Genomic DNA, 15,272 nt, shown 5'->3' with positions numbered 1-15,272 from the left:
CTGGACACCAGATAAAAAGACAGAAAAAAAAAAAAAAAGGATTCTAAAAGTTACCAGTGGCCTTCACCAAATCCAGACCAATGGTTATTTCTTTGTAATAATTCCTGACTTCAACCTTGGCCTATGGTGATAGAAAACTAATTGGGTCATCTCTTACTTTCCTGATCATTTCCCTCCCTCTTGGAAGAATTCTCTTCGTCTTCCCATTCCTTACTTGTGGGCATTTCTTATATTCAATGTTTAGTTCTTTTCTCCCTGTACTGTCTCTTGAAGAACACATCCAGTTTCATGCTTCTTACTCCTAAACTTGTCTCAGTCCTGAATTCTCCCTGAGCATGCAATTCCATATTGTTAAGTACCTCCTGGACTTCTTTGAGATAGACATGTCACCATAAAATCAAAACTATCTCATCTTCTTTAATATAGAAAATGCTTTTACAAATCCAGAAGAGAAAGACAAGCACCCATTTTAACAAAATGGGCAAAGACACGGATAGGCAACTCGCATATACATAGACACAATTGCGTACACAGTTGAACAATAAAAAAATATTCACTCTCACTAATAAAATGCAAATTAAGTGACATGATGCCATTTTCCAGTGACAAAATTCATGATGGTTAAAAAGTTTCAGAAGCTCAGTGCTAGTCTTAAGTATGTGTAAACAGACATGCTCACACACTGGTGTTGGAAATAGACATTTGTAATATTCTCTGTTGAATGATTTCTCAATGTGTACTGAAGTCTTTCCAATGTGTGTGCCCTTGGACCCAGCAGGGTTTAATTCTAGGAATTTACCTTAAGGAAATAATCAGAGACTATGCAAACGTGTAAGAACATGAATTATTACTTAAAATGGTTGCAGACTTGGAAACAGGCTAAAGGTCTAGCAGTGGGAGATGGGTTGAGAAAATGTGGTAAATTCTTACAATGGAATGTTACATGGCCAAAAAAGTATTGTTTTAGAATATACTTAATTACTCAAGAGAACATCCATACTATATTAAGTGTCAGGTTATCAAGCCAGGTGATGAAAAGGAATGTATATACAGATTTATCCCATTTTGTAAAAAAAATAAAATAAAAAAGAGAGAGAGAAAGAAGTATATAGACTATAGGGAAACACACATAAATATTAGTGGTGATTATCTCTGGAGAGTGATATTATGAGTGATTTTTATTTTCTTCTTTATAATTTTCCATATGTTTTAAAATTTCTACAGTGAACATTGATTACTCTTATAAAAATCTGATAAATGTAATTTAAAAATAATAGCTGTTTAAAATGAGAATCTTCAACTTTTCCACTAAAGCACCCTTTCCTGGCTTCCCTCTTTCTGCCCTTGGTGACATCAGTCCAAGCTCCCAAGCCTAGGACCTTGCAGCCTGACAGCTTTGATTGTTCCTTTACTCTCTGCCCCAACACTCACTGAGTCTCATTCTTCCTTTAGGATGGCTCTCAAATTTGTTCCTCTTTCCTGAGTCCCAAGTCAGATCAGTTCATTTCAGCCAGCATTTATTGTCACAGTGCCTGCTTGTCACTCTGCCAGTTCAGCGTTATTGGAGTCACCCCCTAATATGTCTTCCTGCCCCTGCCCTCTCTCTCCTCCCACTGATCAAGTGCCCTGCAGCTCGAATGATGTTTTGAAAACACCACTTGTGTCATGGTCCTTCCTGCTCAAAACACTCAAAATGCCCCTTTCAAACCCCATTGCCTGGGGAATAAAGGCCATATGTTTTGTTCAGCTATTTCAGGCACTCACAGCACTGGGCTAGGTGGGAGATAACTATGGCCATTTGAGGGGTGTTTGGTGAGGTTTTGGCAATGAACTAAATCTTTAAGAATAAGATATAGAGTCCTCCCCACTGCCCTTCACTATCTTCAGTTTGAAAATTTCCTTTCCTCACCTTTTGGCACTTGGACCAGAGGCCTTGGAGCAGTTGGAAATTTCATGGTGCCAAATTTGGAGACAGGAAGAGGCAGCCAGGGGCGATAAAATAGGCTCAGGAAACCTCGACTCTGAGTCCGTCCCAATTTCTGATCTGCTAAGTAGGAGGCTCCATCAAGAAAGCAGATGGGCTCTTAGGTTTCTGTCTCTCCTGCAGCCTTGAGGACCAAGAGTGAATGGTGGGAAACTTATATCTCTCTTTGATTGTTTTGATAAAAAGAAGGAGAAAGGGGTGAGGGAAGGCAAAGAGGGGCAGATGTAGAACAAGCCCTGAGTGATGCGGGCCACTCATGAAACTCAGCTGTCTTCAGGTACCCCTCTGGGGTCCAGAATCTACCAGCCAGGACCAAGTGATGGCATATGGTTGTCTGTTGAGAATACTCTGCTGGGAGTGTGTGGGGTGGGATGTATGAGGGTAACCATCTTGCCAGATGGCAGTCACGGGCACTCGTCCTAGCTCTTCAATGACCTGGTGACACCGATGAGAGTTGGATCCCATGCTGGGAGGAGGGCTGTCTGGGAACCAGTGGTGCCAATGCCAGCTGCTGAAGGGCTCCCCCGCCAAAGCAGTCTGTCTGTCTCAGTGCAAAAGTTTACCCTAATGGTCTGAGTCGAAAAGCAGGGCCCGTCCAGCCTGAGAGGTGCTTGCTAGCACAGCTGGTGATGCTGGAACAGGACTCCTCGCACCTCCTGTGTTCATTTTGGATTTCGAATGGCACCTTTCTGGATACGGAAATCTCGGTGGACTCCACCAACCAGAAAGTCTGACTCCCTGTGTAGCCCACCCCTCCTGTCTAGCTCAGCTGTCCCCCGCTTCCCCTTTCCTCTCTGCACCCCTCCCTTGGGGCCGCCGGCACTTAGCCGGCTTCTTGAGTACAAGCAGACCCCTTCGGTCCTGCCCCCTGGCTCCTTGGAAGCCTTCCTCAGTGTGAGGTTCTCCCTGTTTTGTAGAACCGCTAACAATGAGAACCCTTGGGACCTGCAGGCAGAGCAAAGGCCCCCTGCTTTCCAGGGCTGTGAATGGCTTACCTGACCCCGATGGAGACCAGGGAACCTGGGGCATGCTGAGGGCAGCTGTGTAGCTGGACTATCACAAAGTGTTCCATGGCATTGCCTATTGTTTAAGGGTCTGAGGGGAAGGAGAACGTCACAGTGCAGCAAGAGCTGCAGCTACAGTTGCTGGAGTGTTTATCACACTCTGTGCCCCATGCTCAGGGCTTGAAGAGCATTATCCTATCCAGTCCTCACACCAGTCCTACGAGGTAGTAACTACTACTGTCTGGTTTTACACATGTGGAGATTTCGAGAAGTTCAGTAAATTTGTCTGAGGGCAGGAGGTGGAGAATGTGGGACTCCCACTCAGACCTGCCTGATTTTTAACCTGTATGTTGTGCCACCTTGGTCAGATCCCCAAAAGTGCCCTAGAGAGAGGAGTAATTGCTTTTTAAATTTTTATTAATTTTTTTTGGCTGCCCTGGGTCTTCGTTGCCCAATGTGGGCTTTCTCTAGTTGTACTTGTGCTTAGTTGCCCCTTGGCATGTGGAATCTTAGTTCCTTGTCCACGGAGCAATGACTACATTGGAAGGTGGGTTCTTTAATGGTGGACCACCAGGGAAGTCCCAGAAATTGCTTTTGTGATGTTTCTTTGTCATGTTTGCTGAACACTTATATGTGTTTCAGGCTTTGTCCTAAGCTTGTTACATGTGTGTTAGCATATTGAGTCTCCCAATCACCTGTAACATAATATCGTCTCCGACAGAGTTAACCCAAGAATGGGAACCTCCGGCCCCAGTGTTCTCATCCTCTGACCCCACCCCCCCACCCTGTACAAGCCCTCTCTGTAGTTGGCTGCGTGTGAACTGCATTGACATTCATTATGGAGCCTCAAGGATGCCGGAACCCGAGAATCCATGATTTGTAAGCTAACGGGTCATTTTGCTTTGGATCAGGAACTACTAAGGGGAGATGAGCCTGACTCCCCGAGTGTGTGTTCCTTCCTAGCACAGAGGGCACTGGGATGGGAAAAGTGCGACCCAGGTTGCTTGTAAGCACGTCCTCATTTTCTTCCCTTTCCAAATTAGGGTGAAGGTTGCCGAACGGTCCCCCTGGCTGGACATGTGGGGTTTGACAGCTTGCCTGACCAGCTGGTGAATAAGTCAGTCAGCCAGGGCTTCTGCTTCAACATCCTGTGCGTGGGTGAGTATTTCCATAGCAGGAAATTCTATTACAGAATATGGATCCTTAATGGCTGGATGTGGCTTGGCAGGTAATTAGGTTCCGTAGTGTGTCGTTCTGATCTATTTGCAAGAGTATTTTTCCCCCTTTTCTTTTATCCCTCTGCTTGTTTTGTGAGCAGCTGGCTGTAATTACACTTTTTTCTCTGCCCAGACCAGAATGTGGGGCCATCCCTTGGGGGTGGGGGGAGCTGAGCTGTGTGACACCCACTGGAAATTCTGTGAGGGAGCTGACCAGCTCTTGTCAGGTTTGTTCTGACTGTAGAGAATAAGAGCCAGGGCAGAACTGGGAGGGAGGTAATGGCTGCGGAAAGATGCCTGCTTCCCAGCTGTGGGCAGTGGGTTGGGTCTGTCTGTTTCCTCTGCAGCCGTGCTGTGCTTGGTACAGTTTGAGCCTAAGCGCAGGGACCACACAGCTGTGTGACAAGTTCTTTTATTCCCTTTAAGTGTATCTGTGTATCTTTAGTCTCAAGTGTGGGAACCATGTCTTAGTCACCTCTACTGTGCTAATCACAGCACAAAGAGAGTTCAATGATGTACATGAAATGAATGAACGAATTATCCCCGCAGGAACCACTCACTATACTTCTCAAACACTTTCCCATGTTAGCAATTTGGGTCCTTACTAGGACTCTGGGAAGTGAACAGAGCAAGTGGTATTCATAGCCTCAAGGAACAGATGGAGACCAAGAAACTCCAGAGGATAAGGGACTTACCTGAGTACACACAGGATAAGTGGTGGAGCCATGACAAGGACCCAGGTCTGCCTGACCCTTTGTTCCTCCCACTGCTTCTGTAACCGCTTCCTGCAACACCTCTTGAGAACCCAGAAGCGTTTTGGAAACTGTCACGCTCCAACCAAACACATCTGAGGAATAGCAGTTCCCTGAAATTCTTTAAGAATCTCTTTAGACCTTGCTGCCGTGCTGTGCTCAGTCCTGTCCAACTCTTGGCTGAGACCTTAAATAATCCCAGATTTACAAACATGATCACACCATATAATTTTCACTATACAGTACAGTAAGGCATACCTGCATATTTTCAGTGACGTACCTCCAAACGTTAATGACTGTATAAATACCATAATAATGGCAGTTTTCATGCCAATTAGAACACTCAAACACTTGCTAGTTGCCTTTTCTTATTTTTGTATAGAGCTTATAGGGAGTTCATTCATGTTGAGGGTCTGAACCACAACTGAATTGCATATTTTACTCTAATGTAGTCTAAAGTGATGTTTTCTAACTAAGGCCATTCCTTTTTATGGGACTCTTTTATTTTTTTGTCTCCATCCCTGGCACTCCTCAGATCATTTTGTGGAGGAGAATAACTGCACCCTCAAAGACCAGTAGAAAAAACAAGGCCACTTCTACATCTGGGGGACAGGTGGTCAGCTAGGCTCACTCAGTAGCGACAAGACTCACTCCCACTGTCCAGCTCTGAGTCTATGAGATGAAAATACATGTTTCGCAGGTTACTTACCAGGGGCCTGAAAATCCACATCTAAGCTGTTAATTCTTCAAATGCCAAAAGTCGACCCATGGTTATGATGAAGTTCTATTAGGAGAAGGATACAAAACAAACAGCAGCTGTGGTGATCAACATCAAGATCAAATGCCATCACATCCAATATTAGCACTGCCAGATCTTTCCCATCTTTGGCTGATGGCCAACTTATTTCACATAATATTTGATTACTGAAAAACTTCTGCACAAACATGTTGGAGTCCCTTGGCATTCCTCCCAGAGCTCCGGATGACCTGTGCTGAAGTCTAGGGGATGAAAAGTGAAGGCCCACCCATGTCAACCTCTCAAACCAATTGCAGTTGGGTGGCTGGTACAGCTTTGGGGGAGCCTAAGTGTGGGGTAATTGGCCATTCGGAACACAGGCTCTCCTAGGGCCCAGAGAAAGAAGCAGCCAATCTCCAGGCAAAGTGGGTGGGAGAAATAGTAAACCCCGACTCAGCCAGGCAGTTACAACTGTAACTGCTTCACTGTGCTGCGGGGATAGAATTGCTCAACTGCCGGGGACAGACCCTCCAAGAGGAGAAGGGGAGAAAGGAGACCCTTACACCCAAGGAGTCACCCCTTCTCTTCCTCTCCCTACTGATGAAGTTTCAGGAAATGGCTGCCCTAGTGACCTTTTAGCCCTGTGGGTGCACCCCTTGCATGCACCTGCCCAGATTGGGTTAATTTCATTCCCCATCCCTGATCCACAAAAGCCTGCAACTCATACATCTCCGTCTCTGGCTGGGCTCCCAAGCCTGTCCTTGCTCTGAGAACCCACATTTTGGCCCTAAGTCTCGAGTGGCTTACAGTGGCTCTTCGGCTGCCATCTCAGCCTGGCCATGGGGCGGGGTGCTGTCGCTGACTTGGCGAAGGGTCCATGGCTTGGCCGCTGAAGGTGATTGTTTCTCTCACAGAACCTTCAGTGACCATACTTTCATGCCTACTGCCTGTGCATAACGGTCAGTTTTACTCACTTAATGATGGCTAGAAAACCATTTTGTTTGCATAGGGTATGTTTCCCCAAAGGATTTTCTTTTCTTTTCTGATCAGGCATTTTAAATAAATTTTAAGTAAATGTAAAATTATGCTAACCCCAGCCTCGGTTATTAACAGAGACCTAGGATATTTTTAATCACTGCTGCTAAGTCGCTTCAGCTGTGTCCGACTCTGTGCTACCCCATAGATGGCAGCCAACCAGGCTCCTCCGTCCCTGGGATTCTCCAGGCAAGAATACTGGAGTGGGTTGCCATTTCCTTCTCCAGTTTTTTCGTTTGTTTGTTTTTTGTTTTTTTTTTTTTATCATCACAGCAGTGTTTATCTGGTGCTAGGCTCTGATCTGAAATTAACCCAATCTGGGCAGGTGCATGCAAGGGGTGCACCCGCAGGGCTAAAAGGGGAGTTACTAGTTACTCTGCCAGCAGCAGAGTGAGTACCCTACATGCATATGTGCACATGTGTGTGATGGAAACAGGCTTCCCTGGTGGGTGGCTCAGACAGTAAAGAATCTGCCTGCAGGAGACCCGGGTTCAATCCCTGGGTCAGGAAGCTCCCCTGGAGAAGGGAATGGCTACCCACTCCAGTATGGAATTGAGAGGGAGAATTTTAATGAATCAAGAGCATAGTCTTTATGCAAGGGCCCTGATAATAACATCTACGATTATTTTTAGAGGGCCAGGCACATGGATGTGAGCATATTATGTCTCCTTTCCAACAGTTGACAATAATACAATAATTACTGAATGGCATAAGATTCCCCTCCCCCTCTAAAAAATCTACTAGTCCCTTAGCTTTAGAAATCACTAGGATCCCAGGATTCTAGATATAGTACAGGAAGCCTTGGAGGAACCACTTGAGTCAGCAGTGCAAACATTCGACTGGGAAGGAACCCCAAAGAGATTCAACCCTCTGAGTGTGCCAGCAACAGAGAATGCCTGTGAAGAGCACAAAGGGTCATAATGATAATATTTACTTTGAAGCTGCTCAGGATTCCAGGCTCAACTGGGCTCTGTTGAACTTAGGGAGAAGAAAACATACAAGAGAAGCAGGATTGAGGTTCTGCAGAAGGAGGGGAAGGGCAACTAGGATTCTCTCAAGGTCAGGGGGTGATGGTTTCAGCCCACCGTCTCTGGGAGAGGCAGCTGTCCACTTGTCTAAGAAAGGCTGCCAGTGATAGTGTGCTGGTCAGCATCGAGCAACCCACTCTCAGGAGAAACATTGCCATCGTTTATAGCATCTGCTGGTTTCCCAGCTGTCATTATTCTCACCATGCTGCTGCTGCTGCTAAGTCTCACCATAGCTGGTTTTAAACTGCCAACTTGACGTCACTGCATGCAGGCTTGGGAAGAGCTGCAGGAAACCGGGCAAGCTGGCTCCAGCACACCACTGTTTGCCAGGTCTCTGCAAGATGAGGAAGGCATAGAGGCAAGGTCACAGAGCCAGGCAGGACCCTGTCCCCGTCCATAGGCTCCCTTGGCCAACAGGAGTTCCTGGAGAGTTTCCTTTTGGACACCTCCTGGTTGAACTCAAAAACATCCCTCTTGATTTTTTCCAACATTCGGAGCCAGAAGAGGCAAGCTCCATGCGACTGAGTTCCATGCCAACAGAGATTGTGGCTGTCCTGTTCATTGCTCTATCCCCAGCTCCTAAATCTGTGCCTGGCTCCTATTAGAGGCTCTAAAGATTTGTTGACTGACTGAGTGAACCAGCGTATCGCACCTATTGGACACTGGAGCATATATGGGTTGCAGTGTCAGACTGCCTGCAGTCAAATGCTGGCATTGTCACATCCTACTTTTGTGACCCTGGGTCAGTTTCTTCCTCCACATTTTATAGATGAGGAAGGTGAGGTACAGAGAGCCTGAAGAGCAGGGGCAGATGCACGCAGCTAGGAAGTGATTTGGTTAACTCATGGGTAAATTAAGGACAAATAGTATGGGCCTTAAGAAGCATCACTATGAATAAAGCTAGTGGAGGTGATGGAATTCCAGTTGAGCTATTTCACATCCTAGAAAATGATGCTGTGAAAGTGCTGCACTCAATATGCCAGCAAATTTGGAAAACTCAGCAGTGGCCATCGGACTGGAAAAGATCAGTTTTCATTCCAATCCCTAAGAAAGGCACTGCCAAAGAATGCTCAAACTACCGCACAATTGCACTCATCTCACACGCTAGTGAAGTGATGCTCAAAATTCTCCAAGCCAGGCTTCAACAGTACATGAACTGAGAACTTACAGATGCTCAAGCTGGATTTAGAAAAGGCAGAGGAACCAAAGAACAAATTGCTAACATCTGCTGGATAATAGGAAAAGCAGCAAGAGTTCCAGAAAAGCACCTACTTCTGCTTCATCGACTATGCCAAAGCCATTGACTGTGTGGATCACAACAAACTGTGAAAATTCTTAAAGAGATGGGAATACCAGACCACCTGACCTGCTTCCTGAGAAATCTGTATGAAAGTCAAGAAGCAACAGTTAGAACCAGACACGGAACAACGGCTGGTTCAAAACTGGGAAAGGAGTTCGTCAAGGCTGTATATTGTCACCCTGCTTATTTAACATATGCAGAGTACATCATGTGAAATGCCAGGCTGGATGAAGCACAAGCTGGAATCAAGATTGCCAGGAGAAATATCAACAACCTCAGATATGCAGATGACACCACCCTTATGGCAGAAAGCAAAGAAGAACTAAAGAGCCTCTTGATGAAAGTGAACAAAGAGAGAGTGAAAAAGCTGGCTCTAAACTCAACACTCAGAAAACTAAGATCATGACATCCGGTCCCATCACTTCATGGCAAATAGATGGGGAAACAATGTAAACAGTAACAGACTTTATTTTTGGGGCTCCAAAATCACTGCAGATGACGGCTGCAGCCATGAAATTAAAAGACGCTTGCTCCTTGGAAGAAAAGCTATGACCAACCTAGACAAAGTTATTAAAAAGCAGAGAGACATTACTTTGCCAATAAAGGTCTGTCTAGCCAAAGCTATGGTTCTTCCAGTAGTCATGTATGGATGTGAGAGTTGGGCCATAAAGAAAGCTGAGCACCGAAGAATTTGATGCTTTTGAACTGTGGTGTTGGAGAAGACTCTTGAGAGTCCCATGGACGGCAAGGAGATCCAACCAGTCAATCCTAAAGGAAATCAGTCCTGAATATTCATTGGAAGGACTGATGCTGAAGCTGAAGCTCCAATACTTTGGCTACCTGATGCAAAGAACCGACTCATTGGAAAAGACCCTGATGCTAGGAAAGATTGAAGGCAGGAGAAGGGGATGACAGAGGATGAGGTGGTTGGATGGCATCACCAACTCAATGGACATGAGTTTGAGCAAGCTCTGGAAGTGGGTGATGGACAGAGAAGCCTGGCGTGCTGCAGTCCATGGGGTCACAAAGAGTCAGCCACGACTGAGCTACTGGACTGAAAGTGAATGCACAGGCTTATTTGGGGGAATACAGAGGAAAATATATGTAAGGTATTTATTTACAGTGGTGTCCACATAAGTAGGTGCTCCAGAAGCAATAACTTTTATTATTACTACTTGAACCTGCTTGTTTTATGGAAAAAGAGACTGGAATCCAGAAAAGGGGGAAGGGCTCAGTTTAGGTGACACAGTCATTTAGTGATAACCCGCCTGGGACTCTGCATTTAATCACTTGCAAAAACTGAATTGCACAAGGTACCAGAGGATGCAAACATTAATTGCAGATGAGGAAAAGGGTTAAGCTTTTCTTTGTCACAGTGGTGTTGAACTCAGGGTAGAGAGGTCAACACCAGACTATCCCAAAGACTATAGTTTGAAAAAGCAGATTTCATATTCCATGTTTTAAAATGAAATCTTGAAAAAAAAATCTACTGTTTCCAGGTTCCTATCTACATTAAGCCAAGTGAGAGGAAATCCTCTCTACTGGTGGAGATGACTTAAAAAGGGTTAAGAAAGCCTGCTGTCCACTCTTGAGGAGGGAGGAGGAGAGAGAAATTGATCCCTGGGGATTCCTCAGGTTTCCTGCTGGAATGTAACGGCCAAGTCCCCACCTTCCTGCAGGGGCGTGGAATCTGCTGACCTGATGTGAGTTAGGCTCCCCTCCCACCCTCAATGCTCAGCCCAGGACAGCATCCCAGGCTTAGGCTGGGTCTGTGCCAGCCATGGAGAGGGAGAGAGTTCCTCGCCCCCACCAGCTTCCACATTGATGGCAACCTGGGTGGGAACACTGAGAGCAATGGGACCAGTTCTTGATTTTCTGCCCTCTTCTCATGTTGCAATTCATCACAATTCCCTAGACACCCGCTGGGCCTTTTCTTCCAGACACTCATCATTGAGTGTCTAATTTCCACAGCCCTTTTGCACTGGCAGGGATCCGGATGGTCATTTTCCCTGTTGCCCTGCCCTGCCCAGCCTGCCCAGCCTCCCTTTCTCCAGCTGCACAAACAGGGTGGGCCCCTCCCTCTGCTTACTGCTCCTGAGGGCTCTGTGTGAGCTTCTGCTGGGCACTCCAGGGAGTCCTAGAAGCTGCCCATCCCCTGCTCTCAGAGAAGTCTTAGGATCAGGGAGTCAGGGGCCAGCTCTGGGTGCTGGGGAGACAGGGCCTACCACGTCTCAGGCCATTCAGCACAGAGCTCATGGAACAGGAGAAAGGGTCTGAAAGTGGGGATGTAGAGGGACGATGTATTAGGCATGAACAAAGACGGGCTAAAATGTAGCTTGAGCCTCAGCACCCAAGGGAAGGCGAGTTAGGAGGAGGAGCCACCCTGGTTTCCCAGCTCAGAGGTGCTGGCCTCTTTACAGTGGAGCTGCACCCCACTTCGGGTGGGGAGGCGGATGTTGTGTGCCATTGCTCGGCCAAGTCTGCCACCTCCCATGGCAGAGGCCCCCCACCTCGCCAAATTTTTCTGGGGACGCAAATACTTCTGGTGCTCTTAGGGACGGAAAGAAAGGGCCTCTTTTGAGAGAGTGTTTGCTGCTAATAGGTATAGCAGATCCTGGCTGGAAATGTGATCTGTGTGAGGAACGTTTCCCTGCACCCCGGCACTCAACCGCATTAGTCAGACCTGGCTATGAAATCGGGCTGGGGGGCCGGGTAGCCAGGCTGAGTTGAATGTTCTCCTTGTTTTCCCTCTCTGTCTCACCAATCTCTCCACACAGAGAGCGCTCAGCAGAGACAGATTTTTTTTCTTAATTTATTAGTTTTTAATTGAAGGATAATTACAATGTTGTGTTAGTTTCTGCCCTACATCAGTATGGATCATATGTCCCCTCCCTCTTGAGCCTCTCTCCCACCTCCCACCCCATCCCACCCCTCTAGGTTATCACAGAGCCCTGGTTTGAGTTCCCTGAGTCATACAGCAAATTCCCACTGGCCATCTATTTTACATATATTGATATATATGTTTCCATGCTACTCTGCATTCAGCCTACCCTCTCCTTTCTGCCACTACCCAGCCCCACCCCCCACCGTGTCCATAAGTCTGTTCCCTGTCTGTGAGAGACAGATATTTTTAAAAGCACCTCCTGTATTCATAGCTCATTATTCGGGATGAAAGAGGTTTGCAAGATGCAAAGCTAGACACACCCAGAGGGTGGAGGAGAGATGGATCATTTATGGGTTATGGGTTGAGCAGCTATAACCCCAGCCCTGGACTGCCCTGGAGATAGTGCTGTCGGTCACAAAGAGGGACGGGTCAGGCTAGGATTTGCCCAGGACAAACCCATTCCCGCCCTCCCCCCACCGCTCCCCACAGGGAAGACCTGTCAATTCTTACATCTCAAGGGATGGGAGCAGGGAAGGGGAGCAGAGGGGTGATGGTAGCGGGGCAGCCCAGGTCTCCAAAGCGCAGTCCTTGGCTCCTGGCAGTGGCTTAACATCCTTTGCGGCTCTCGGCTCTCAGGAATAACCTCCAAGAACCTTCACCAGTCCCCACAGCCCTGCCCCCACTCCCTAGTGTGAAAGCCAAGACTTTGAAATTCCAGTGGTTGAATTTATTAGTATCCTGCAGCCTGTTAGTTAAACAAACAAATGACTGGCTTGTTTGAAATCTGAAGGGAAGGATAATTTGTGGCCTGCTGAATTCCCTCCCCATTAGCTAAAAATGGTCTCCCCACTGGGATGTACATCCCCTGCTGTCTGGGTCTGGCAGGGAATGGGGGCTGATGCTGAGAGGAGAAAATATTTATTTGAGGAGGGACTTCTGTCCCTTCTTTTAAACTTGAAGATACCCCTTAAATTTTTCTTATGAAAGCTATACAAGTTCCTTGTAGAAAACTGGGACAATAGAGAAAAGCATAAAGAAGGAAGTGAAAACCACACACAACCCCACCACCCAGACATGACTATTTGGTAAGAGTACACTGTATGCCCTTCCAGTCTTTTCCTAGGCATGACTCTGCCTCTCCATCACCGCCTTTTAACACGGTTTCTTTTTCTGAGTGTAAAAACAATGCATGCTCAATTTTCAAATAGTACAAAAATATGAAGACTAAAAGGAAAATTACCCCCATTTCACTATCCTGAGATGACTACCGCTAATACGTTGCTGCAGTTCCTTAGACTCCTTTTCACTTAACTGAGATCACCTAGTCCATCTAGTTCTAGGTGCTCTTCACTTAGTGTCTTACTGTGTATAGTCTCCCATGTCAGTGAATATACAACCAAAATATGCGTGAATGCATCACCATTCATTCTTTCATTTTTCAGGAGAGACAGGTTTGGGCAAGTCCACCCTCATGGACACCCTGTTCAACACCAAGTTCGAGGGGGAGCCAGCCACCCACACACAGCCGGGTGTCCAGCTCCGGTCCAATACCTATGACCTTCAAGAGAGCAACGTGGGGCTAAAGCTGACAATTGTTAGCACGGTGGGCTTCGGGGACCAGATCAACAAGGAGGACAGGTAAGGGAGGCAGTGGAGTGGAGAGGCGGGTGGGAAGCCCACGGGGAGGAGCTCACTACCAGGTTCTTGCCAGACCTCCTGTCAGATGATGCAGGCTGTCAGCAGAGAGCTCACTAGCGCCACCTTCCACCGGGGTTCCTGTCTATTTCAGTGCTCTACTCCACATGCTCTGCTGAAAGGAGGATGTCTTTCTCCTTCATTCAGCAAACATTTATTGAGTTCCTACCTTGTGCCAGGTACTGCCATGCTCTAACAATCTGAAGAAGAATGACCTTGTCTCTGACCTCGAGGCAGTCACGGGGAAGCTTGGTCTTAAATCAACAAGTTCCTTTGAGCATGACCTCCTCTGTAAAGGACAGGGTACAATGTTAAATGAGAATGGGAAGGAGAGAACAGTCAGCTCCACTTACGGCAGGGTGTGGGGTGGGGAAGGGGGTGGGGAGAGGGGTGTTCAGGGAGGCCTGCACAGAGGAGGTGTGCCTGACTTGGCCTTTGAAGGGTGAACGATTTTGCTGGACAGACAAGGGAAGTTTGGAAAGGGCATTCCAGGGAGGGACAATAGCTTGTATGAAGGCAAGGGCTGTGGAAGACCATGGCATGCTCTAGGGGACTGCACTTGTTCTGTTTGGCTAGACCAGGGGTGAAGCTAGTGAAGGTTGTTTCAGGACTGCCACTTGCCCACGACCCTCCAAAGCCCTGGAACTAATTTCTAGTCATTGTGTTGTTTGCTCTTTCTTGGAGGGCCCTTAAAATCATATAAGCTTAGGTCCCCGTGATAGCCACTCTGTCCCTGGGCTGGTGCTTGGCATGAACTGGGGGAAAAGTAAGGGGAGATGAGCCTGAAGAGGTAAAAGGGGCCGGATCATGGAGGGGTTAATAGAATATGTGGATATGGGGCCACTGAAAAGCTCTATAAAGTAGAATGATGTGGTTGGATTGGCCTTTGAAGAAGGGGCTTTGGGATAGTATGGACATGGGCTGGAGAGCAGGAAGACCAACTAGGAGACTGTTGGACCAATTTGATGGGGGCCGGCAGTGAAACAGGGAAGAGGAGACAGTTGGGGTAACTGTTGGGTAGGTAAACTCAAGAGGACTTGGTAGAGAGGCTTGGTGTGAGGTCGGGAAGGCAAAAGAAGAACCTAGAATAAGGCTGAGATTTCTGGCTTTGGAGAGTGGACAGATGGTGTTGGCATTCAGAAAGAGGAACTCAAATAGAACCACATTTAAAAAGAACCAGCTCTGTTTTGGACATGGTGAGCTTGAGATGCCCGTGGCCTGTTGGGAGAGAAGGTGCCCTTCATTGGTTGGCAGCTGAATGTGCAGGGTTTCAAGGTGAGGAAAGGGTCTGTGCTGGCAAAAGACTTGGGTTATCAAGGTAGAGGGACTGTGTTCCAGCCGGAGAAATACATAAGATCATCCAGGGAGTGGAGTTGAGCGAGGTGAACACTGGGCTAAAAACAAAAGCCTGGGGATGTTAAGTCAGCAGATGGAGGAAAAGACATCCTGGAAAGAGACTGAGCTGGAATAAGCAAAGAGGTGGGAGGAGAGACTGTGGGCGGTTGAAAATGGTGTGCCAGGGAGGTCTGGAGTGAGGCTCAGATGAGGACAGGATGAGGGCTGGGTTGAGGTGGGAAGGGGTCAGACACCATCTGCATTTAACTAAAAATCACATGTAATCCCACATGCTCTTCGCA

The 15,272-nt window shown here is 47.2% G+C and overlaps 1 protein-coding gene across 5 annotated transcripts in view; it reads left to right on the top strand.

Moving 5' to 3' along the window:
• Nucleotides 1-15,272, top strand: part of SEPTIN6 (septin 6) — a 75,109-nt gene that overhangs the window by 13,474 nt on the left and 46,363 nt on the right. For all 5 annotated transcript variants that reach the window (XM_055564379.1, XM_055564377.1, XM_055564378.1 and 2 more), the window contains 2 exons: nucleotides 4,032-4,146; nucleotides 13,383-13,578. In XM_055564379.1, coding sequence (XP_055420354.1) covers nucleotides 4,032-4,146; nucleotides 13,383-13,578 — 311 coding nt within the window. The remainder of the gene's footprint in view (nucleotides 1-4,031; nucleotides 4,147-13,382; nucleotides 13,579-15,272) is intronic.

Source organism: Bubalus kerabau, chromosome X (assembly GCF_029407905.1).
Source record: "Bubalus kerabau isolate K-KA32 ecotype Philippines breed swamp buffalo chromosome X, PCC_UOA_SB_1v2, whole genome shotgun sequence".
NCBI classification, from domain to species: Eukaryota; Metazoa; Chordata; class Mammalia; order Artiodactyla; family Bovidae; genus Bubalus; species Bubalus kerabau.
This window is presented reverse-complemented; position numbering and strand designations above follow the sequence as displayed.